This window comes from Ceratotherium simum, chromosome 3, assembly GCF_057802395.1.
Source record: "Ceratotherium simum simum isolate JZ-2026a chromosome 3, ASM5780239v1, whole genome shotgun sequence".
In the NCBI taxonomy this organism is placed as follows: Eukaryota; Metazoa; Chordata; class Mammalia; order Perissodactyla; family Rhinocerotidae; genus Ceratotherium; species Ceratotherium simum.
The window spans coordinates 91,903,585-91,930,044 of NC_141902.1; the positions used below are offsets into that span (position 1 = coordinate 91,903,585).

At 42.2% G+C, this 26,460-nt stretch overlaps 1 protein-coding gene across 1 annotated transcript; it reads right to left on the reverse strand.

Annotated features, from left to right (window-relative positions):
• Positions 1 to 2,816: 2,816 nt before the first annotated feature.
• On the reverse strand, positions 2,817 to 24,781 carry DET1 (DET1 partner of COP1 E3 ubiquitin ligase). The gene is made up of 5 exons (XM_014788633.2): positions 24,706 to 24,781; positions 17,821 to 18,913; positions 14,844 to 15,031; positions 6,760 to 6,951; positions 2,817 to 3,471 (listed from the first exon to the last, which is right to left on the reverse strand). Exons 2-5 carry the CDS (start codon positions 18,904 to 18,906, stop codon positions 3,282 to 3,284), a joined length of 1,656 nt encoding a protein of 551 aa, XP_014644119.1. The 5' UTR covers positions 18,907 to 18,913; positions 24,706 to 24,781; the 3' UTR covers positions 2,817 to 3,281.
• Between the last annotated feature and the right edge of the window lie 1,679 nt (positions 24,782 to 26,460).

Genomic DNA, 26,460 nt, shown 5'->3' on the forward strand with positions numbered 1-26,460 from the left:
TCTATATGCCAACAGGAATGGCCTATCAAGAGAAAGATGATGCAGGAGAGAAAATAATCGAAGAAGCAAAGACCTTGAGAAGTCAAAAGGAGATAGGATTCAGTGAACAGGTGGAGAAGTTGGCCTTTCATAGAAGCAGAGATATTTCATTCAGGAGGAAAGGCAGAGAATGAGCACAGGTGCAAGTCACGTGGTTGATATGGTAAAGGAACGAGAAGGGAATTCCCACCTGATTGTTTCTATTTCTGCCATGAAGCAGGTGGCAAGGTGATCCGTGAGAAATGGGAGGAGGGGTTTTGAAGAGAGGTGAAGGTATAAAACAGCAATTTCAGGGAGTGGGAAAGTAAACAGACAAGGAAAGTATATGAGGATTGCTCAGCAGTCTTGAGCGCTCATTTTAGGCTTGTGGTCATGAATTCAAGAACAGACATGGTTTTTCTGTGGCAATTTCCAGCTATTCAGACTCAGACATGTACAGAGTTGAGGTTTTTCTAAATTAGCATGAAGGAGGAGGAGAAACAAGGAATTAAGGGCGATTGCAAGGCAGTGACCACAGTGATAGACTACACAACCTGGGCTGAATAGGGAAAGAGGAGAGGACCCGAGGGGAGGCGACAGCTAGCTGTCCACCAAAACTCATTTCCCCTCCACGTGACCACAAGAGGACCTGGCACCTGGCTGGTCAGTCACACTACATTTCCCGGGCTCTCTCGTTTGTTATATGTGGCCATGTGATTGCGATCTCTCCAACTCGAGCGGCAGTGACGTGTGCCCCTAATGGACAGGGGCGTTAAGACCAGGCAGAGCCTCCTCCACACCCTTTCACCCTCTCCCCATGCTCAATCCAGCACAATGCCACAGGGGATCAAGATGAAAGGGACTTGGGTCCCTGAATGGCTGTGTACGGCAGAACCACTCATTGACTAGGAACATCTGTCCTGTGCTGTCACCTGAGAGAGAAAAACTCGTATCTGGGTTGAGCCATTGCATTGTGGGGTGTTTTAGTTAAAGCAGTTTAACTTACCTTAACTGGTCCAGGTTGGGTCAGGGGATTGGAGGCTTCACTGAGGTCAAAGATCGTCTGTGGAGGTAGTAAAGTGAGTAAGGTGAAGGGCTATAAGAGGCAGGTCAGAGGGGAGTGTATGAAATTAAGACTTTGTTGGTGGTGGTTAGAGGTGATGAAAAGACCAAAGATATAACTAAGGGAATGTATGACTAAGGTGGAGGGAAGTGTGTATTAGCCTCAGAAAGGCTAGGAAATCGGCCCATGGCCACACAGCTAAGGAGCCAAAGGGCCAGGATTCACACTGAGGCTCAAGCCACTTCACACTCCATGCTTGTTCCACTCTCCCAAGTACTCAGGCACAATCAAGCAACCCGATACAAAGAAAAAGCTGCAGGTAAAGTGCTTCTATAAAGAAAGGTTCGCTCGGCCCCACAAACATGTGACTGCTTTGGGACCTTGATTTTGTCATAGCCTACAGAGTCTAGAGTGTTTCATCCATCCAGATGCCCAGATGTCGTTCAAGTCCTCCCATTCTCCTGTGGATTCCCACCACCAACTTGTCTGGCCTCCCTCTCTCTCATCTTTCAGACTGCTGCAAGTTATCTTTGTGAGATTCTATTATGCCTTTCGTGCATAAAACCCTAGCACCACGCCCAAGACTTCTCTTCATGATTCAGTCACTGTTCTCTGCCCACCCCCCACCGCCGCCAGCTTGTGCTGTAGCCATATTAGATTGCCACTTCAAACCTCGACAGCCCTTTACATACTTCTATGCCCTTGCAAATGCTGAGTCTCTCCTCGAAAAGCCCTCCGCCCTGGTTCACATAACACACTCCCATTGATCCAGTTCCACTGTCCCTTCCCCGGTATAGCTTTCCTTCTCTGCTTTTCCTGCATCCCTCTCCACTGTTTCCAGACTTATAATTTTGGAACTCTTACCATTTTGCATTATAATTCTCTTTATTTGCTTACTTCTTTCCTCATCCTTAACATCGTGGCACAGCATCTACTTGACTCATAGCAGGTGCTCAAATCCTGTGTTGAATGAGAATAAACTTAGCTGTCCAATATTGAAGATGATAAAATTAGCTGAACTGTTTTTGGTGGGGCTTGGCATCTCATACCACATTTCTTATGTTCTCAAAGGAAGTCAGTCTGGATGGTAGAGGGATACAGGATTCAGCTGTTAGCATCCATGGCTCCTTTCACAGCCTGCTCTGAAACCCAACATTTCAAAGCTAGCTTGGAAGTCAGATGTTACTAAACGTGCTTACTACATAAATGGCGGGTACATTATGAAGATGAAACATAAACAGCCTGACAAGCCCTCTGGAGGGGACTAGCTGATGTGAGAGAGGAATGCTGGCTGGGGGCCGGCAGGTACTTGCAGGAGAGCTGTGATGGCTCAGCCATCCAGGAACAACCAGTCTGATCTCTTCAGGGACACCTGGAGCTTGCCAACTCCCACTACCCAAATTACAGTACATGCTACACGGTGTTTGTTTCTGCTATGGCCAAAGAGAACTGCTCACTCTTCCTCCCGCACAACACAGATGGTACAGATGGGAGCATGCTTCCACATGAGAATGTGCAATTATGCCCAGTTCCTCCAGCTGTAACAATTACCAGGAGAAAACCCAAGGGAAGGAAACAATCCTGGCAGATAACTGTCTTCCATGCTGGCACACACCACTCAGTTCTCCCAAGAGCATCTGCTGGATCCATGGCCTCTAGTCCCTTTCATAGTCCTCCCTGGAACCCATGTACTTGGTTGAGATCAGAACATAAGGCAGTCATCAAACAGGACATATTTAAGTAAGAAAATACCAAGGCTTTATTGTTTTTTCTTATAAAGATAGCCCTGCTTGTTGGCTAAGCGGGAAGGATATACACAGATCTCATGAGTAAACAAGATTTACCTGCTTCAGGTTGCATACCATAATGCCAAAGAAGGGACATGAGGGGGGTAAAGGTGTAATGCTCTCATCTTCATAGCAATAAAATGCAAAATAAAACAAAAATTAAATGGACTTATTAATCCTGGGCATTCCCACAGGAAAAGGCAAGAGGACTTTAAGTCAATCAGTAGTTTTCTTGTATACAATAAAAAATTCCATTAGCTGAGCCACCCTCGCTCCTCTCTCCGGCTCTCCCATCTGAGGTTTACCAGTCTGGAACCAACAAAGCTGGTAGTCAGGAGCTTTTGCTTTACAGTCCAGAGATAAGAAGAAGGCAAAGTCTTGGAAGACCAGATAACCTGGCTTTGGTGAGGCACCTACGTGCAGCAGTGTCGCATATGGAAGTTGACAACATACTCAGCATTAGTCCTCTGCACGGAAATAGCAAAAGGCTCAAAAGGGTGAAAGGTGAAGGCAACAAGGCGTCGCACTGTGTGGTTGATGGGGCGGCCTAGTAAGCCTGCCTGGATCTCAAACTTGAGCAGACCCGAGTCCCGGGCATAGAACCTGAACAGAACAAGAAGAGAAAGAGAGCATGGTATAGACATTCATCACCATCTTGAAATCTGAACATCAGGAAAACGTGGCAACTCATTACTTACCCTTACTAATGAAATCCCCTCTGACTTCAGCCCCAGGTTATCCGAACTACAAAATCACCTTTGTCTGATCAGCTCATTTTACAGGCAGGGTGATTATGAATTTTATTATATTGTCCTGAGTCACTGGTCACTTCTCTTTCCCAAGATGACCCTTAGTTACAGCCTCCCCCTTTCCAGAAGCTACCTGCCCCAAGATTGTCTAGGCCAGGGCTAGAAATGAAATGCAAGCCACATGTGTAACTTTAAATTCTGAGGCAGTCACATTAAAAAAGGTAAAAAGAAAAAGGTGAAATTAATTTTAATAATACATTTTATTTAACTCAATATTGGCATCCAAAATATTATTTTAACCTATAATCAACATAAAAAATGTTAATGAGATATTTCAGATTCTTTTTTTCTGTACTAAGCCTTTGAAATCTGACGTGTATTTGACACTTGAGCACATCTCAACTTGGACTAGTCACATTTTAAGTACTCAACAGCAACATGTGGCTAGTGGCTTCCATAAAGGACAGTGCAAATCTAAGCCCAATTTTAGTTTTTCATTTTTAAAAATAAATTCTTTTGGAAGATTCTTCTTTTTCACACACAAAAACAAAATACTAAGCAGTTTTTAACTTTTCATCTAATACAGTAAGACTAAAGATGCTTCCATCCATCCCAGTACTTAAATACCTTTTCCCATACGCAAAAGAAGTGCCCTGTGGTAGTGGGAACTAGAGATGATCAGCAGGGTTGGGGCTGAATTGGGAGAAGTTCTAGCAAATGAAGAGCTCTATAATTTCCCTTTCGGAAAGCAAATACATAGTAGACATAAAGATATTCATACCCTTGGACTCAATAATCCCGTTTCCAAGAATTTATATCCTCAGAATTTAACTTAAACCAAGTAAACAGTAACATGAATAAAGATGGCTACTACAGCATTAGCTCTAATGTAAAAATGCAGAAAGAGAGTAAATGCTCTGTAATAGGAGAACAGTTAAATAAGGTACATTTACTTGATGGAATAATATGCTGTCATTAGGACTCTAACTGTGAGGACTATGTAACAACGTGTTTATAAAATAAAAGCAGACTACAAAGTATTATGCTAACCATGATTACAACTGTGTAAATGTAAACATGCATATTGACAAAGACTAGAATGGAATATACAATAAAGGTATGAAAGTAATGGCATTAGCTCTTCAAATGCCTTTAATAGCTTTACATTTTCATTTTAAATTAAAAATAAATAAGAATTTCAAGAAAAACTCCGTTAGTCAGGGGTAATGGCATTTCCAGATTTGTTACTTAGGTTAATTTTTTCAAATGAGAAAGTCAGGGAAGTCAGAAAGGAGAGAAATGTATCTCGTATCTCATGCTCCTTTATGACGGTATCAAATGAGGCCCATTATATGCTTTTATGTGTGAAAATCACATTCACCTTACCACATAGTCCCCAACACATAAAGGGCTTGTGATTTAAAGTGAGTTGTTTGAGCTTCTAAATCTAACTACCAGTTTACAGGAAATATGGGGGAATGAGAAAGATAGTAAATACTACTCCAGGAATGCAATGAGTAAAATCTAGAATGTAGGGAACGCCACAGGACCAACAACTTGGTTTCTTCAACAATTTCATTGCAAGGAAAATGAGAGAGAAGCAGGACCTACAGAATAAAAAAGACTTAAGGGGGGGGGGCTGGCCCAATGGCATAGTGGTTAAGTTTGCACACTCCACTTTGGCGGTCCAGGGTTTGCAGGTTTGGATCCTGGGTGCAGACCTGTGCACCACTCGTCAAGCCATTCTGTGGTGGCATCCCATATACAAAAAATGGAGGAGGATGGGCACAGATGTTAGCTCAGGGCTAATCTTTCTCAGCAAAAAGAGGAAGACTGGCAATGGATGTTAGCACAAGGCTGATCTTCCTCACCAAAAAAAAAAAAAAAAAAAAAAAAGACTTAAGGGAATAGCAACCAAATGCAACATATGAACCTTGTTTAGATCATGACTGGAACAAACCAACTGTAAAAAGAACATTTACAAGACAATAGGGAAATGTGAAAACTGACCGATATTTGGTGGTCTTAATAAACTGTTAATTTTCTTAAGATGGAATAATGGTACTGAGTTGTATTTTTTTAACTCCTTATCTTATAGAAATTCAGACTGAAATATTTATGAGGAAAATGCTATGATACCTGGGATGTGCTTCAGAATAATCCCGGGTGGCAATCCAGAGAGGAAGGAGTAGTGGTTGTGGTGGAAAGAGATGAAACAACATTGACCATGAGGAGATAACTACTAAAGCTGTCTGAGGGGAACATGGAGGTTCATGACCTCTTCTACTTTGTATATGTTTAAAACTTTCCATAATAAAAAAAAATTTTTTAACTGGTTTTTGGAACATGACTGCAATTTCCCAAAGGCTATATTAGGAATGGTGATTAATTGAACAGAATATGTTACCCAAGCCTATTTAATACACAATGAAGCTGGACTATGCAATACCAACTGCCATTGTTTCTATGTGAAAAAGACCTTCCACGCTCCAGCTCAGGGCTCCAGGAACACACCTCCCTTGAAATAACCCCACTAGTGAGAGTGGGGGCAGGACCTGTTACAGCACACAGAACAACACAGGCTCCCGACACGGAGAGACAGGCAGGTCTGTGAACCGGACATCTGCGAGGCAGGGACTGCTTGTAAGAGATTATTTCAGGGTTCTAGCAATAATACAGTCATCTACATTCCAAAATTCCTCCATGTGAGGAAGCATGAGTTTCTCCAAAACCTGTCTATTCCCCAAATTGTCTCTGCTATCTTTTCTACTAGATAACATGGGGGAATAAAAGAATTTGAGCTAGATAAAATTAAAAAGTCTAAACTATAAACACTATTTCGAATTGGTATTAGATTATTAAATGGAAAAGTATAGTTTCCTTTCCTGGATACCTTTAAAAGGGAACAATACTGATCTGAATTGGATGTTTTGATGAGAAGCAAAGAGTAGAACTAGTTAATTTACCAGACTAGTGCCTAAATGATCAAAGCACTCACCACATTATAGAAATAGTCTTCCCTTTCAATTCACCCCGAGTACAAGTGGACACAGTCACGGTGAAATGGTGCCCAAGAAGAAGAGAAAGAGGACATGACCTTCTTCAGGCCTTAGGTGGCTCGTGGTTGAAGCAGTGACAGTACCTGATAGGGTGATCTCCACAAGTCTTGGGCCGCTCCATGACCGACACCCACTTGTCATCGTAGCTGAAGAGAGACAAATCGAGGTAGGGGCTACCACTGTAAGACTGGGCGCTGATGGGCAGCTGACCCAGCAGCCGGCGTACTGCCTCCGTGTGCCCTCCATACTTGGCATTGACAATAGTGTCTTTAAACCTACAAGAAAGCACCAGTGAGGAAGGCTGTGTTAGTGGGCGCACAAAGCTGCCGTGGATGTTAAATTGACAAACATATGTCTAAAAACAACTCATTCTGTAAACAGAAATCAAGACACTAAATGAAGTCAGAACTCTCATACATCACAAGTCTGCCTAGCTACAAATACTCTCAAAAAGCAGAAAACAGAATTAGAAACATTAAGTTACTTTAGGAAAGTTAACAAAGACTCTACAAATAAGTCTAAAATGAGTATAACTAATCTATGACAGCTATTTCTATTCAAACTTACTTTCCCCAAATAATAGCCTTACATTGCATTAGAAAGGAGTTATAGAGAACAGAGAATCCTGAAGAGAAGCAGCCTCTCTCTGACTCTTCTTGGGATCAGTTATAAGCCAACTTTCATCAAACCTTTTGACAGATTACTCATTCTTTGTTTAAATAAAGTTTGGAGCTAGCTACCTATATTCCTGCAGAAACATCAATATCTACAAGAGTAACATGGACACAGAGTCACATATCTAATTTATCTTTAATAATAATGAAGCAGTTATTTCTCACAATTGTAACGAATACTAAATTTAATACCCTTTGACCAAGTACTTCTATTCTTCTGGAAATTTACCCTAAGGAAGCAACCCTATATGCAGAAAAATCTCTGTGCACATTCAACACAGCATTGTTTATGACAATGAAAAACTGATGGAAAAATTAAAAACCTAATGGAAAACTACAATTTTTAAAGAGTATATGGTAACAGAGGAAATGTTTATCATAATGGTAAGTAAAAGAAATTGGCTATATTCTATCCACATAGTATGATTAAAAATACAAAGAAAAAAATATATGCCTAAAAAAAAGACTGGTAGAAATACATCAAAATGGTAATAGTTGTGTTTATGTAATGACATTTTGGATTTTTTTTTCTTCTTTTTCACTTTCCTACAGTTTCTTAGAAAGAATGTCAACTATCAGTACGTATTTTTAAAAATCTCTATATCAAAGCATATCATATGGTTTAACAATCAAAGGGAAAATAATTTTTTTTTAGTCCGGGGGGATGATATGATATAACATCTTATCCCTGGAACTAATGGAATAAAAACTAAAAAAATAAAAAACTTGAGTGTTCCTAACTGTGATGAGACCGGAAGACTGATTCAATGGGTTTTGATTTTTGTCTTCACTGTTAACCTGTGCTGCTAGATGGATATTAACACTTCTCAGTTCCCCCAGAAGAAAGCCTAGCTATCAACACTGCTTTTCCATTACTCCTCTTGACATTAATTTTCACAGCCTCAGTGTAAATCATAAAATTAAACCTTGGGCCAAACAGAATTTATTTCTTTCCCTTTCATTTGAACTAGAATCAAAGATCCTGGGCTCTTTGATTTTCAGCCCTTTTTCAGCCAAGATCTAGTACTGCATCTCCTAACCTACCCTCCAACCTTGCCTGGCTCAGGCTTCAAAAGGTGGTTTCAAATGATGGGGGCTGGCCCACAGCTTTGTCACGATCCTCCATGACAAAGTCAAAAGCCTCCATGAGAATCTATACATTGAACCAGTTCCTCTTCCCCAGCAGCACCTACCACCTCCAGTCGCCATGCTTCTCACTGACTACAAGATGAAGCAGTCATCCCTCTGATGGTTTCACCCATTTAACTCCTGGCTCACTGTCACTCCAACTATACCTCTCTTAATTCATGGTGATTTCCAAATTCTCAGAGATGATCCTTCCAACATCACGGCCTCCTAGTTCCTGGACCTCCTCTCTGCCTCAGCCACTCATTCCCACAGTCATACCCTCAATCTCACCATTACCAATGACTGCAAGCCCTCTGTAATCTCAGGGTAGAGTACCACACTCTCCAACTATCTTTTCTGTTATTTTTCCAGCTCAGACCCTCTACTCATCCCAGCTTCAACAATCCTTCAACCTCAATGAGACCTACAATCCATTGATTCTACCAACTTTTTGCCATCCTACACCCTCATCAGGTCCTTCCTTCTTTCCTTAGCCAGTTTAAATTCCACAGTCAGTCATTAAAATCACCCACTGCACTCACCCTCAACAACCTTGTCTGCTCTTGCTTTGTGGTAGTTACTTGGAAAAACTACAACTCCAGTGAAGCTCAACTCTCCCTAGTCCATGCCTGTATCCACTCCGTTTTCTCTATGGGTGGAGAAAAACATACAAAAATGCTCACTTTAAATTTATAACCACGAACCTCATGTAGGCCCTTAATGTTGCGGGGTACTCATACTACATTCCCACAGTCCAGTGAGTCTTCCACTCTCTTTGATGACTATGTCAACCCCCTTCCTCCATGGTCACCAGCCCCTAGTAGCACTGCCTACTTTGTTACTGAAAAACAGAAGCAATGAGAAGAGAACTTTTTAAACCTCCCACCAGCACATATGTACCTATATAATTGTCTCTGCTGCCTTGTAAGGCCAATCCCTCTACTTGGGCACTAGGACCCATTCCCTTCCATTTACTTAACCAATTCTCCCCCACCCCTTTTCCTAAACCATCAATTTCTCCCCTATCTACAGGATCAGTCCCATCTGCATGCAAACACACCACTTTTCCTCCCATTTAGAAAATAACAAAAACAAAAACTTAACACTGCTTATCCTTCCAGCTAATGCACAATTTTTCAGCTCTCCTCAAAACACTTTACGTACTGTCTCCAATTCTTCTCCTCCCATTCTTTCTTAAACCCACTCCAAACAGGCTTTCACCTCCATCATCTCACTGAAACTACTCTCATCAAGGTCACCAATGATCACCATGTTGCTAATTCCAGTAGCTGGTTATCAGTCCTCATCAGGAGGATCTGACACTCCTTCCTCAGAGAAACTACTAACTTCTCCACTTAAAGAACTTCTGATCTTCTCCCCTAAACCTGCTCCACCCACAAGCTTTGCCATCACAGTTTCATGGTAACTCTCTCTTGCAAGTTATTAAGCCAAAAATGTTAGAATCATCTTTGACTTTGCTCTTTCACAGCCCATATCCCATCCTCCACTAATCTTTTGGGCTCTATCTTCAAAATACATTAAGATAGAATATACCCCCAATGTTACGATCCTGATCCAAGCTACCATTTTTCAACCAACAAATAATTACTGATGGCCTAGTACGTGCCAGGTTATCTTCTAGGTGCTTAGGATATTATAAATGAACAAAAAAGAACTGAAATCCTAGTGGCAGGAAACAGAATGCAATCATTTTATTTATTGGGTCATTGCAATAGTCTACTAACTGGTGTCCCTGCTTCCACCCTATTCTCCTACAGTCTATCATTAACACAGCAGCCAGAGTAATTCTGCTAAAATTGAAGTGAGATCCCGTCACTCTGCTAAAACACTCCACAATCACATGCAGAGCTAAAGCCAAAGCTTTAGTCTGCCTCCTGCTCACTCCAGCCCAGCCACACTGACCTCCCTGGTGTTCCTCAAACGCATGAGACCTATCTCAGGACCTTGAGATTTGATATTCCCTTCGCTTGGTATATTCTTCCCTCCGACGTCCACACCCACACGGCTTGCTCCCTGACCTCCTTCAAAAGCTTTGCTCAAATAGCACCTTCTCAGTGAGGCCTATGCTGACAACCCTGCTAGAACAGAACTGACCATCTCTTCTTAATATACTCAAACTCACCAGATATTCTAATGATTTTAACATTTCCCTGGATACATCCCTCTTGGAAACCTCCACCCTCTTGCTTCCACCTGATCCACATGGTGGTCTGTCATCCTGGAACTTTCCTTTACCATCACCCTTGGAATTCTTTTTGCTTCTCCCCAGTGTCAGACTCTCTATTTCCTGTACCATTCTTTTGTGGTTTATTGGGAAAATACATGTTCCAGAGGCTTCCTTAGAAAAGGTAGATGGGGGGTAATTTTTTGAGATCTTACATGTCTGAAATGTCTTTGTTCCACCCTACTATTTGGATGTAGAATTCTAGCTTGGAAATCATTTTTTTCACAGAATTCTGAGGCCATGATTTTAATGGCTTCAAGCTTTCAGACTTATTATTGCTAAGTCCAATGCTATTCAGATGACTTATTTTTTTATATGTAAAATGTATGTTCTTTCTGAAAGTTTTTACAATTTTCTCTTTATCCCCAATGTTCTAAAATTTCATGATGATATGTCTTAGTATAGGTCTTTCTTTTCATTGATTGTACTGTGTACTTAATGAAGCCACTGATGTGCTAATAAAGGTTTAATAGTTATTTCTCTGAGTGGAAAAAAGGCATGATTTACAGAGCTTGCCAATTTCTGTGGTTTAATTCCTCCTGCTGTGGTCAATTTTAAGATACCAACGTGACACCACTGAATGCAGAGTTGTCAAGAGATGAGCAGTAGCACATCATTATATAGTATTTTCACAATACAGATAAAATAGACACAAATACTCTCAAGAGCATAAATAGTAAAATAATTATGAAATAACAATTAGTAAATAATTAATTTTTAATAATGGCCTTGTTTAACAATCAGCTTGCAAAAATTCCTGAAAGTTTAACAATTGGCTCTCATGAGCCAGTACAAGCCAGCTCCAGCCTACCACTGGATGGTCCTTGCCAATCTGGAAATTTATATTCTTTGGTACTGGAAAACTGTCTCACATTATTTCCTCCCCTTCATTTCCTCTACTGCCCCTTCTGGAATTAGATAGATATTGGACCTCCTGAGCAAATCTTCTAATTTTTTTTTATCGTTTCTCTCCCATTTTCCTACTCTTATCTTTCTATTCTCCTTTCTTGGAGAGTTCCTCAACTACGTATATCTAACAAAGTTTACATTTCTAAAGCATATCACTATTTTAGGAATGTTCCTATTTTTATAGCTTTAATTACTTCAATGAATGCAATGTTGTTTCTTTATTCTTTATACTGTCTGTTTTATTTTGGTCTCTATCTTTCAAGACAAAGGCTTTCCTTAAGTGACTCGTGATCCTTAGTGCCCATTTTTTCCCTTAAAGATTTATTCTAACCTATAATGGATCAATTTTTATTTATTTATTTTTTGGTGAGGAACATTGGCCCTGAGCTAACATCTGTGCCAATTTTCCTCTATTTTGTCTGTGGGATACCACCACAGATGGCTTGATGAGTGGTGTAGGTCCGCGCCCACGATCCAAACCCACGAGCCCCCGGTCGCCAAAGTGGAGCGCACTGAACTTAACCACTATGCCACCGGGCTGGCTCCCATTTTTATTTATTTTTACCAAAAGATTATTGGAGATTGTAAATTTGAGCATTTAGAGCCATGTGTTCACAAGAAAAAAAATAATTTCAACTTATATATACATATTTTCAATGCAGCAAAGTATATAAGATGGTTAATAAAATATGTTACATTAGGATATAATTCTGTGGGGGAGATAGAATAGAGATATGAATTTGAGGATAAGAAGAAACAATGTAAAATTTCAAACAGTAGAGGAATAATCTGCTCTGTACTTTTTATATCAAATATTGAATACAAAATTACTATGGTATTTAGACTCCCTTGGCTATATTCAAGTGTTACATTGTACACCTTATACTTACACAATGTTATATGCCAGTTATATCTCAATAAAGCTGGAAAAAAATAAGTGTTGTAATACTTTTATTTTTAAATGTCAATGTTTACTACACACTGTAAATTGCATCCTCTGCCACTATTCAAATTTAATAGTAAAAAAATTTAAAGATCAACTTAAAAATTGATGTGAGGATATCTGCAGTTTTCCAAAATCTTTTGATGGTATGAAGAAAAATTTTAAGGATCACAAAGCTGGGCAGACCACCTTTCTATTCAACTTCTATTTTCTCCTCCTGGGGCTTCCTATAATTTCTGAAATAATTTTCAGAAAACATAGCTTCCTCTAATTCCTGGATGACTTCATTCATCCAACAAATACCTAACAAGCTCCTCCCAAGTAAAAGCCACTGCCTAGGTGATGTGGATACGGCAGTGAATATAAAGACACAAATCCCTGCCCCATGGAGCTTAACTTCTAGTGACTTCTTTGATGTTTTGACTGAGTGTACCCAGCTTTTATTAGTTGATAATGATCTGCTTAATTTTAAAGTTAATTTTAAAAGAATAAAATTCATTCCAAAATGAAAAAAGCAAAATCTGATCCACGTTCTGCTTCCAAAAATTCTTCTATACTAATTAATTTTATTTATTTATTTATTTTTTCCCCAAAGCCCCAGTAGATAGTTGTATGTCATAGCTGCACATCCTTCTAGTTGCTGTATGGGGGACGTGGCCTCAGCATGGCCGGAGAAGCGGTGTGTCGATGCACGCCCGGGATCCGAACCCGGGCTGCCAGCAGCGGAGCGTGCGCACTTAACCGCTAAGCCACGGGGCCGGCCCTCTTCTATACTAATTAGAAATGCTAATAAGGCAGAAAATTTGTGTGAACTAGAGAAAAGGGAAAAGGCAAGTTAGTTGTCTGAAAATCAATACCCATCTATTTCTAATTGGGTACTATCCCTTTATATAAATATGATGCCACTGCATTAACATATCTGCTTTGCTCATTTTTCCCAGTAGCAGGAATGCTTATTCTGATTCATCCATTCACTCTGGTCTGATCCATCTTGGGACCGAAAGCAGATACTTTCCACAACTGGCTAAGGTCAGGGAACAATTTAGTATGTGGAATCCAATGAGGCACTGACTGACTAGAGTAGGATTTGCTCAGGCCATTGGCTCAAAGTAACCACTCATTTCACAAAATGTACTCAGATAATTATTAGAAGTTCTGGTTTATAGGAGGGCCTTGCTGACTGGTAGGTATCAATTTGGGGTGACCTAGGTGTTTTGTGAAGGGACTCCAAGTCAATATCTGAAAGTCCCTTCTTTGGGTTGGTCAGTTTCCCTAGGGAAAAGTCTCTAACCTGTTGCCTGGCAAGTATAAGCCTAGATGTCATATCTGATTAGGCAGATGGGAGTTTTACCCTTCAGTATGTCAGTTTCACTTAATTCTTGTTTTTAGCATGACATATCTCATCCCTACTCTCAGCTATGCCTTATGAATGTGAAACCAGAGCCTGCATGGTTCAATTTCTCCAAAGAATAAACCTCCAGCCTTCTGCTGAGATGGGTAAGAGACAGTCATTTGGTGGAGTAGGCTTAGACAAGGGAGGTAGAGTCTGATGTTTCCTTTCAAGAACTTCACCCAGTCCTCCCGATTTCAGCCTACCTCACAGGTAGCTTCAGAGGGACTTAGGGCCTCCATTTCTCTGACCCTTTCCAGAGCTCTCTGGCACAAGGCAACTTGTTTCTTGATGGCTAAGCTCTGCAGTCTTTTTTCTGCTCTCTGACATATGCCAAGTCAGTTATCACTCATCCATTAGCTTTTTAGCTTCCAAAATTCAGTTGGTATCTCCTGTCTCTAATGTCTCCTCTCCCATTCTCTTTGTTCTTATAAGTTTATACCTCTTATTCCTTTATTGTCATTTTAGTGGGGTTTGGGGATGGACCAGGGATAAATACATGTGTTCAACAGACCACGTTTAACCAAAAGTTCTAAAATTATTTCCTTAGCCACTCATTCAACAAATATGTAAAGGCTTTACGGTGTACCACTGAGGATATAGCAATAAATAATAGACACAGTCTCTATTTTTCTGCAGCTCACATACAGTCTAGGAGGAAATCACAGACAATGCACAAGTAATTCCACAGGTGCTAAGAGAGAGAAAGGAGAAGTCCAGGATGACACAAGAGGTTACAACAGGCAGACCTAACCAAAGCTGCGTGGGCAGGGAGAATACGGGCAGGTTTCCTAGACGATATGACTATTGGCCTAACACCAATGAATTTTCTAAAAAAAAAAAAAATTAAGCCTGTTAAGCCTGGTGGAACAGCTTACCGGCGCTGGATCTGCCTTGCAAAATTGTTGCTGGAAGCTGAGCAGGGAAACTGGACTTCACTGTGCAGGGTAGCATTACGGAATAGGTCACAGAAGTTCTCAAAGAGCTCTAAAAGCTCATCTGACGTATTCTCAAACACAGCAATCACCTCTGTTGTCACCATATTGTACACCACAAAGAAAGACGCCTGCAGAAGAACAGAGAGAGCTATGGGACAGCTGGATATACTGCCATGCCTTGGACACTTATCACATGGCTGAAAATTCAAGTTACCCAAGTAAAAGAAACAAACACTTCTGCTCCAGCACTAGAGCAGAAACATGGCTCCAAGTGATTCTGGGAAAGGAGGAAGCCCCAGTGGGCTTCATCAACCAAGGGCCTCAGTGTCGCCAGATTTCCCACTCTATCTGTGCTGCTAGAATTACTGATCGGCCAGCATATATGTATAAAAAGGTTTTCAATCTTTCATTTCAGACTGTGCAAATTCAGTATTTTTTCTTCAAAGTGTTTATTCCCTACTTGCTCCCCAAACCACCCTGAGATAAAAAACACTTTTCTAAAATGCCAGATTTAATTTTCCTTCCTGCTGAGAAAGTGTTTTGCAGCCTGGAGCTGCCTATTGGCAAATTATTTTCTCTTGTATATGTACAGTTGAAAGTTCAATTTAGGGGCATTTATTTTCCCTCTTAATATTTCTAACATGCAGAGAGACGCCTGAAGTACATTGTGTCCTAAAACTTCCCAGGCAAGTCGTAACCAAGCAGGGTACTGCTGCTGAACAAACGAAAAATCAGAGAGGCACTTTCCCTTTCTTTCTTCATAAGTGTTCGTTCAGCCAAGAGCAACTGTAAGATACATCTGAGATTTGTAGCAATTAAGATCAGAGGGGGAACCTGAAAAGCATTCAAATGCCCTAGATGGCAGAGTCACTGCTTTTTCTGAATGGGCCCCTGGGTGACTAACCCTCTTCCTTTAAATCCCCAATGCTCTGCTCAGCCTAACAACGAAACTCCAGGAACCCCTCGTTTTTGTCACAGTGAATGTGGCAGTGTTAATCAATCCGCAAGCTTCCAACAGGACTCTAGAAGTTTTTAAAACACTAGGATTAGTATTCCCCGACCTACGATTGAGTTTAAATCTCCATTAGTAATTTCTGGAGCCATTTGGCCCACCTGTCTTACTAGTAATTAGTCCTTCCCAGAGCTTATCTTACAAGACTTTTGCGGTCACCTGGAAATTAAATTTGGCTGTAAATTAAAGAGACTGGAGGGTAACCTGAGAATAATACCCATAATATTAGCAAGGCTTTGTGTCTGGATGCACTTTTTACTCATTAACCTTATTGGAACTTATCAAATTAAACTGGGGAAGGAGAGGGGAGGACAACTAGTGCAGAGAGACTGGGTGTAAAGTTACCAACTCTGTAAGCAAAGCTCAGAGCCCTAGTCATGTTTCTAGCTTATTGTAGCTACCAAAAAGAAGTGGGTCATGTTTTAGCAAAGGAAAAAAGGATAATCTCGAGTACAACAATCACAGACAACTCATGCCCTCCAAAATAAAAAGGTAATTATAGCTCAAACCTAAATAAAAGATTGACTCATATCCTTTCTACAGACCTGGACAACACTTTGATCATATCAGGGCTTCACCAGGATCCATCATAATTATGTGAGTACAGAATTATACAAACATTTACTAGCCTCCCCTCTAGGGCTGACTGGGAAATACAGGTCAGGAGGGCACAGAGGTCAAGGGCTTCACCACCAATCTCCCATGGCGCATAAGATGAACTAGATGCTCACCTACGATGGCTCAATGGCTGACTTCATCATTGATAAGAAGAAAAAAAATCCAGAAAAAATTATCTCTAACCATATCACTCCCTCCTCCTTTTTTTTTTTTTTTTTGGAATACACAAGCTATGATTCCAAAGAAAAATGTTAGAAAACATTTACCATGGATGGCTGGTAAGGTCTTAGGAGACAAATGCTCTGTACAGTCTCTCTTAATGTAGAATCAGATACACGTCAACGGGAGACACCAGATTCAGCTGACTTCAGGGTTTACTGGTTTTGCTCTTTGTTTTGAATTTCCAAACTAGTACCTAAGGAGACCATCTGGAAACAGGAGAATGAGGGGCAAAGGTACAGACAACTAGGTCTCTTACTTGGTCAACACTGAAGTGGAGAGCTTCTCTAAGGGAAATGCCCAAATTACCCTGAATTTCAGCATGGTGTTTCAAGCCAAGAGGCTTAGAGGTTTCTGTGCTCTTACCACCACCTTATTCCCATTTGAGAAATGCCTCTCTCCCCTACCAAGATCTTTCACCCAAACAGAAAAACTCTCAGGACCTGCACTCCTGATGATTCGCTTGGGGGATCAGAAATTTTGGCTTCCTCTTGATCTTTTCACTGTTCTACAACCTATGTTCCAGCATGTGGGCAAGGTCGGGGTAAAGTCATAAAACTTAAAACTCTGTCAAATGAACCTACCTATTAGTAACTTGCTAAAGAAGACTTTGTGAAAAAGTATACTGACATTAACTATTTAAACAGGAAAGAGAGGCTACATTTTTAGAGGATGTTTTTGGATGGTGAGCTCATTCTCACTGCCAGAACTAAAGCAGTCAGACCAACAAGCAGTCTCACAAAATCAAGGGAGAATCATCCACTGGCAGTCCAAACGTTGACCGTGTAGCTAGCATTTGGGCTTCCATCTCGAGGGTAATGAAAATGGTCTGCAGAAGAACTAGGGCAATGACCACAGAGTTGACTAACCACATGTCAATGACTTGAGATTTAGCTTCCATTTGTCCAAATACATATATGTGGCCAGAGAAAAACAGAGCTGTCTTAAGTCTGAGCCCTGTGATAGCAAAAAATGTGTATTTATGAGAGGTTGGCTATAGCAAAGACAGAAACCTTCCCATTTTACCAAGGAGACTGGAGGAGTAAAGGGGAGGAGAGCACCACGTACCTGTGATGGATCTGTGACCCGCAGCGTTACTACATCCTCACTAGTATACTTGATAAACAGATGGTTTTCATCCAGAAGCTGCATTTTCCACATGCGCAGCTGCCGCAGTTGGTCAAAATACTGGAAAAAGCGCCTCTTGGCCATTGCACTACCATCCTGTTCTGCCCGGCGCCACAAGTACACGAGCAGCCGGTGTTTCAGGGAGTTGATGAAGGGATCTCTGAAAGGACTGGCCATGCCTGTCTGACTGTCCCGCTGCACCTCAGGGAAAACTGCTGACACAGTGAGGAGGTCATCTTCATAGCAGAAGCGGCCAATGGTCCTCACGTCAATGAAAGTGCCTTCAGGGGTCACCTGGAAGACATGGATGGTCTGCTGCTGCACTGACAAGATGGCCAGGATGTTTTTGTACAAGTACAGCCCTTGGTTGTGTGACAGGACCACTTTATCACACTTGAAGGTGCGTGTGTCACATAAGCGGCCAGTGTGAAGGTCAATGATGTGGAGGGAATAGTCCTCCAGAGGGGACCGTGGGTTGGGGGTCACGGATTCACTGTTCCGATATACCTCATAAAAAGGTGGGTGAGGCTCGTCAGGGAGGTAGGCAGCTGAGCCCACGATGACACACCGGCAGTCGTCAGTGAAGAGGCTGCACTCCCGGTTCAGGTGCTCACCATTGGCCGCTACGTTGGTAATGTGCAGCAGGACAAAAAAGCGTTCAAAGAGCCGGCCGCGGATGTTGACTGACCGTTGGTCATTGCCATTGGACAGGATCTCCCCCTCATAGCCCTGCAGTAGGTCCTCGGCTGCCTGGCAGCCCTGGTACTCATAGATTTCGAGAGATGTCTGGTCTGAAGAGAAAGCAATAAAGTAGCGTCCATCAGGTGAGAATTTTCGCAAGAAACAAGGAGGCTTTTCAACATTGACGACTGTGAAGTTGGGGAAGACATTCTGGTGAAACACTCGGACCTGATGCCAGTGGGTGCCCGCCCTGCCTGAACTGATCCGCCGGCGTTCCAAGCGGTGAATGACGTTTTGGTTTTGGATTCTTCGAGGCTTGATGGTGGAAACATGATGATCCATCATCACATCTCTGCATGGAAAAGTAAAGTACAAGTCAAGAAAATAAAACAAAATTTACCAAAACAAAAATATACACAAGTCAAACAGATTTCTCTCCTTACATCCTGGACCTACGAGCTCCCAAGATGACATTTCTCCTTCCCAGATTACAGTCAGCAAGCGGTCTTGACATTTCTGAATCTAGAAACAGGTTTGGAGGAAGGACCTAATTCACTAGGAAGACCTTCAAAGCATGTTTAGCTGTTGGGAATATTCAACAGAATAAACCTAGAACTGCATCAAATTCATTCAGTGTAAGAGTAATAGTCAATGTACATTCATTAAAAAAATATTTATTGGGCTGTTAAGATGTCCATACCACCCAAAGCAATCTACAAACTCAATGCAATCCCTATCAAAAGCCCAACAGCATTTTTTGCAAACACAGAAAAATTCAACCTAAAATGCACATGTAATCTCAAGGGACCCCAAATAGCCAAAACAATTTTGTAGACAAAGAACAAAGTTGGAAGACTCAGACTTCCTGATTTCAAAACATATTACAAAGCCACAGTAATCAAAAACATGTGGCACTGGCATAAAGACAGACAAATACACCAATGGAATAGACTAGAGAGCCAGAAATAAACCCTCATGTATATAAACCCAAGATTCAAGACATTCAGAAAACCTCAAACATGATAAACCCAAAAATATCCATGCCCAGACACATCACAGTCAAACTGTGAAAAACTGAAAGACAAAGTAAAACTCTTGAAAGCAACCAGGCAAACAATACATTATCTATAAGGGAACAATTCAGATGTCTATGGATTTCTCATGAGGAACTATGGAGGCCGGAAGGAAGCAGAACAACATTTTTAAAGTGCTGAAAGAGCGGCCTCTGTTTCATCATTCGAATCTCAGCTAAAAGAGCAAATTCTTCAGAAAATTCTTCAGAATTTTCCCTGTCTTATCTAAAGTAGCACCTTTTTCCATCCACATCAATCTACTATTTTACCCTATTTTATTTTCTTCAGCCCTCATCACTTTCTGAAATTATTTATTGGTCTACCTTTTTAGTATCTGTCTCCCCATTCCAGACTCCAGGGACTCTGTCCAATTCCCTGCTGAATCCTTAGCACCTAGGGAAGTGCTCATAATATGTTAAATAAATGAATGGAGCAAGATGTGACGTGGTCCTTGAAGGACAAAAAATTCACTAGGCAAAGTAAAAGAGGAACATTCCATAAAGAAAGCAGCCTAAAAAATACACTTTGAAACAGCATGGCATGGCACATTTGGGAAACAATAATTCCAAGTGGTTAGAGCACAGGAAGCACAGAGTGAGTGATAAAAGAGAAGCCTAGAAAAGCAGACTGGAGCCAGACGAAAACACTGTGTACGCCACCACACACAAGCTATTTCAGGTTTTAAGCAAAGGAGTGACTGATCCAATCTATATTTTAGAAACAAAAGCATACATACAGTGTGGTATTTATCTATATTCTATCTCCTTCTAAAAGGGATTTGAAATGCCTTATATAAGTATAGAGACTATCGACTCAAGTTAAAGATGTGCATACCTCTATAACTGAGCAAATCAAGTTTCTCAAACTGCTAGTCACAACTCAATGGGGCCTTGAAGTCAATTTAGTGGATGTACTGACTGAGATTTGGAATAAAAAAGAAAATACCAAACTGGATCACACATAGTAAGGGTAAGCACCGTTTCGTGAAACTTTTGTTTCAGTTATATATATGAGTTATATGTACTGGGTGAGGCTATAAAATATATTTCCTACTGATCCAGACTAGAGCAAGAGACTGCAAACTACCACCCTCAGGCCAAATCTAGGCGGCCTGCCTATTTCCGTAAATAAAGTTTTATTGGAACATGGCCATATCCATTCATTTACGTATTGCCAATGGCTGCTTTTGTCCCACAAAGGCATAGCTGATTAGTTGAGACCAAAGACCACATGGCCCACAAACCTAAAACACTTACTGTCTTTGCAGAAAAAGTTTGCCAACCCCTAGTCTTGAGCACTGGTTCCAGCTGGGGCAATTCTGTAATATCTGGAGATATTTTTGGTTGTCATAATTTGAGAGGGACGGGTGCTATGGGTGTCTGGCAAAGAGAAGCCAGGGATGCTGCCAAACATCTTACAGTAAGCGGGATAGCCCCTCACATCTGGCCCAAAATGTCAATAGTGCTAAGGCTGAGAAACCCGGATCTGGAAAAAAGCCTGCACATATTTAACAAGAATGTCTGTAGCAGGACTGTTAGCAACAGCAAAAACTGACAACACTCCAAATGCCCATCATGAGTAGATCAGATAAATTCATCCAGGCATATTCATGCAGTGGAATCTTACAAAGCAATGGATTAATGCACTACACTCACACATAACAACACAGACGAATCTCAGAACACAAAGTTGCATGAAGAAAGCAGGCTGCAGAATACATACAGTGACTCCCCTTACCTCAGCTTCAAACAATTTCTAGTTTAAGGACAGGAATACATATGGTATACAATTACAAAAAGCAAAGGAAACAGAAACATAAAATTCAGAGTAGTGGTTACCTCTGAGGAAGTAAGAAATGGGATGGGAGTTTGGGGACACATTGGCAACTCCAAAGGGATATTTTTTCTTAAACTAGCATTCATTGTACTGTCATTCTTTAAAGATTACATATATTTTTAAAGTATTCCTTAAAATTTTTTTAAAAAGTTAGAAAACAATCATTGTGAACGGAAAACAAAGGTAGGGTAATAAGATGCAGCCAGATGCACACAGAACTGCATACCAAGAGGACCTGCAGAACTGGCAAGCTTCTAATCTGGCCCCGACTTGCTCAGCGGACAAAGCAAAGAGGGAGATACAGTCAGTTACAGAATCTGCACAGCCAATAAGATAAAAAACTTAACAGTTTCGCAGAAGAAGCAAGGCTCTTCCCAGCAATGGCATTTAAAAGAAGTCTCTCGGGGCTGGCCCAGTGGCGCAAGCGGTTAAGTGCACGCGCTCCACTGCAGCGGCCCGGGGTTCGCGGGTTCAGATCCTGGGCGTGCACCAACGCACTGCTTGGCAAGCTATGCCGTGGCGGCGTCCCATATAAAGTGGAGGAAGATTGGCACGGATGTTAGCCCAGGGCCAGTCTTCCTCAGCAAAAAAAGAGGAGGACTGGCAGATGTTAGCACAGGGCTGATCTCCTCACCAAAAAAAAAAAATAAAAGAAGTGTCTCTCATGAGTTTTCTCAAAGGACCTTAGCATGATAAAGTGAGCAACATCCTCCACATCTGAACAATAAATACAATACTGAGTTTCACACAGCTACTCCTTGTAACAGTGACATTCTTTTTTTATTATTATTATTATTTATTTTTTTTTTTGTGAGGAAGATCAGCCCTGAGCTAACATCCATGCTAATCCTCCTCTTTTTGCTGAGGAAGACCGGCTCTGAGCTAACATCTATTGCCAATCCTCCCCCTTTTTTTCCTTCCCCAAAGCCCCAGTAGATAGCTGTATGTCATAGTTGCACATCCTTCTAGTTGCTGTATGTGGGACGCGGCCTCAGCATGGCTGGAGAAGCGGTGCGTCAGTGCGCGCCTGGGATCTGAACCTGGGCCGCCCATAGCAGAGCATGCGCACTTAACCGCTAAGCCACGGGGCCGGCCCAACAGTGACATTCTTGATGTGGCTATTTTGATACAGCCTAAAAAACACACTATTAAGGTTTAAGCATTTTAAAATACCAAATAACATACAAAATTGCCTCACTCAATCCCTGCCCAGGACAGCTCTGCCAACTGGCACCCAGCCAACCAAAGATGGGGGTTAGAGTCAGAAGAGGAGACCAGAATGGGATAAGAGAAGCAGGCAAGGCCCAGAAATGGGAGAAAGAAGAGGCATTAGACACCATCTAACAGACTAACGCCATACAACTGAGTCAGATAAAGCATACTACAGTTGTTCAACTAGAAAGAGCCACTGATCATTTCAAGCAAAGTAGATGCTTAATCCTAAGAAAATTCACGTACATTTTGAACAGTCCCATCTTAAATCCTGATTTGGAGAAGACACCAGTACTGGGGTGGAGGGAGTGGAGGAGTGGGATGGGCAGAGATGAAGGCCTGTTAGCTTCAGCTCCAAATTGTACAGATAATCTTCACTGAATTTCCTAACACTTCTCTCAGTGTGCTCGCTCTCCCTCTCCAGTCATATATGTACACACACACACACACACACACACACACGTATAATATTTTATATCACACAATTGTAGGTTTTAGAGACACGGTGGAATTCTAAAAGTCTTTTTCAACTTGTTCTGTTATTATTATGATTATAAAAATAATACATGCTCATAAAAATTCAAACCATATCAAAAAAGTACGTAATAAAAGTCCCTTCTAGTCAGGGTGACAGTTATGAAAAAAGAGTTAGAGTAACTGAAGATATTTTTCCCCCAAACTGGCCCTCTACCAGTTTCCCTAGTCCAGTGAATGGCACAGCCACTCACCTGCTGACAGGAACCAGAAATCTGAGTCTTCCTTGACACCTCTTTCCCTCAGCCCCCACACCTGATCAGTCACCAAACTCTGGAGATTTTCTCTCTTAAATAGTTCTCTAATCCTCCACTTCTTTCTATCATGACCTGCCAGCACCCTTATCCAAAATTTTATAATTTCATGTCTGCATTACTCTAAGTGAACGTAAGTGAGGCCATCTTGTTACACTAAACAGCCGCAGCACCTCCTGTGTGACTACTTGCTGCTCTGCACGTCTTCCAAATAATTCACATGCTCTCCTGATTTATGGCCTCCGCTTACATATGTACTCCCCAATAGCTTGATAAATTAAAGCTTTGTTCTGAGTTTCTCTCCAGGAACAGGCTGACCACAGGCGGGAAACATAACTACAAGGTATCCATCACAGCTGACAGAAAAATGGAGCTGCAACTTTGTCTCTGCATTTTACTTATGTCTATGGAGCCAGACAGTGAGCTCCTGACCAGCACACAAACATTACATTCTGTACGCCCATCACACTACTTGACCTCCTTCCCTGAACTTGGGCCTGCCTCATGCCAAGTTCGTTGCCAACTCAGGGATCCGCAGGGGCTGTTTTCTGTGCCTAAAAGGTATTTCCCTTGGCCTTGTGTAACTTCTCAAGTTGCAGCTTCAGTGTCCTCTCCTTCAGGAAGTCCTCCCTGACCATTATACCTAAAACAGGACTCTCATTATTTTTCTGTTTGTCTTCTCCATAGTAACTCTCACAATTTGAATATGCACTTTTATTTGCATGGCCATGTGTTCAATGACTGACTCCCCCACCAAACTGTACTCTGCAGACAGGACGGTACCATGTCTATATTAGCCACCTCCGGGTTCTCAGAGCCTAGCACTGGGGCTGGCCCACAGTAATGCCTTAAGTACGTTATTCATGGAACGAAAATAAGAAAGCCTGGCTGCATCGGGCCACTAACTCATTGTGTGGTACTAAGCAAGTCCTTTTCCCTTTGCAGGGTCTCAGTTTCTCCGTCGGGGCAGGTGCACACATGCCTCAATTCCTTGCCACGACTTCCAAAATGGGAAAGGGACTGCATGGGACGGGCACACACGCCCAAGGGGGCGCCCCCGGAAAGAAAAGCCCCATTGGGGCGGGGCCTCAATGGGAAGAGAATTAAGAAGGGAGGCGGGGGCCGCGGGGCTTCGGCATGATGCGGAGGGGGCAGTCCCATGGCGGTATCCCGAGGAGCCCTCAGGAAGAGCTTGACGGGCTTGGAGGCTGGGCCAAGAAAGGGGGTGTCCTCACCTGTCCGGTCCGGGCTCAAAGGGCCGGGGCGAGGGACCCCCTGGCTTGCTCGGCGCGAGCCTCCCCCGGCCCCGCCCCCGCCATGCCGCAGGCCCCGGCGCCCCCGGCTGTAGGCCCCCGCTTCCGCTAGCCACCGGAAGTGCGGTGCAACGAGACGAGAAGTGGGGAGAGCGCGGCGCCGTCCACCCAGCACTGAGAGATGTTACAGCGCACCCTGCTGCCCGGAGGGGGATCGAAGCCCCAGGCCCAGTGGCTGCGAAGGAAAAAATTAACTCGGCGCCGTGACCTGGGCAACTCCGTGATTTCCTATGGCAATGTCTTTGCGCCTGCTGGGCATGTTTGCAAAAACGAATAAAAACTAATTTTTCATCTCTCGATAAGGGGCACCATTTCATCAGCTGAGAAGGTATCCGCTTTCTGTTGTCTCCTCCTAGACAGTGAGCGCTTCGAGGACCGGGCTGTACTTATCTCTGAACACAAAGTGCATAGGTCTGCTGGCACACAGTGGACGTACAGTAAAAGCTGCTTACACTAAATTAATGCCATAACCTTTATTTACTTGACTTCCACTTATCTCATCCAGTTCCTTACATGCTGGTTCCTGCCTGAAAGCCTATGCTTTGTGTTATCTCTGAACAGCCTGCCCGCAAATTTTCCCGCATGAGCCTCCTTCAGATCCTTCAGGTCTCAGCGCAAATGTCACCTCTTCAGAGGACTTCCCTGACGTTCTCATTCCACCGCCATCATGCTATTTCTTATAGCGCTCATCACTATCTGATATTGGGGGGGGGGGGTTGTGTGTGTGTGGGGGGGTGTGTGTTTTAATTTCTTCCTTTGTTCTGTTTCCCTTTCCCCCACTAGAATGTAAACTTCCCTGAGAGCAAGGGTTTTGTCTTGTTTTCTTTTTTATCGTCACATAGAACAGGGTTTGGCATCTAGTAGATGTTCAATAAAGATTCAATCCATGAATGAATGGCTCTGCCCACAGGGTTCACAGCAACTCTATGAGGAAGGAATGTTTATTGGCTTTTACAGATGAGCAAAGTGAGGTTCAGGATGGATAGTGACTTGGTGAGGAAGGGTGGCTAAGAGGATACAGCGTGGGTTCTTGGCCCAGCCTTGACATTTCCAGGCTGAGTGTTCTCAGGTGCTGACTTTATCCTGGGAAATGAAGATTGTACCTGCCTTATAAGCTTATTGAAAGAATTAGAGGTGTTAAAGTGCATGGCACAGAGCCTGGAATGTGGTGGATGTTCAATAAACTATTATTGTTATAATAACCCAAGATCAACTCCTTCACCTGTAATGATGAAATTGAGACCCCAAGAGGACATGACTTGTGCAAGTTCATACATGTACAGCGGCAGAACTGAGACTATGACCCAGGACTTCCTTCTCCCTTGGGTTCTCTCTTCCATGTTCAAATTCTGACTCTGCCATTGGGTTCCTACATGATTTTAGGCAACTCACCCACCCTCTCCAAGTCTGTTTTCTCATGTCTAAAATTGGGCAATGTTCTGACTTGCTTAGTGGAGAGATCAGATAGGGGAATGTAATTTAAACTATCAAATGCTACCTAAATGGAAATGTTTGAGGCCTGCTATCTCTGTGCTGGGACTGAGAATTGAAACTGGGAGCTTCATCAGTGCCAGCTGTTGAAGAATAAACAGTACAATATCATTCCTGTGTGTTGTTGCATTGGGCAAGAGAAAAAGAGAGAGAAACCAGCCTCAAAAAGAAGCTCTACCCCTATCT

What these genes read in the sequence shown, in the direction of transcription:
- DET1 (XM_014788633.2), bottom strand. Translation starts at nt 18,906, where the DNA reads ATGATGGATCATCATGTTTCCACCATCAAGCCTCGAAGAATCCAAAAC. An exon ending in GGGTCACAGATCCATCACAG is followed by an intron (nt 15,032 to 17,820) that starts GTACGTGGTGCT and finishes GTTCTTCTGCAG; the next exon opens with GCGTCTTTCTTTGTGGTGTA. An exon ending in TGTGGAGATCACCCTATCAG is followed by an intron (nt 3,472 to 6,759) that starts GTACTGTCACTG and finishes TGTTCTGTTCAG; the next exon opens with GTTCTATGCCCGGGACTCGG.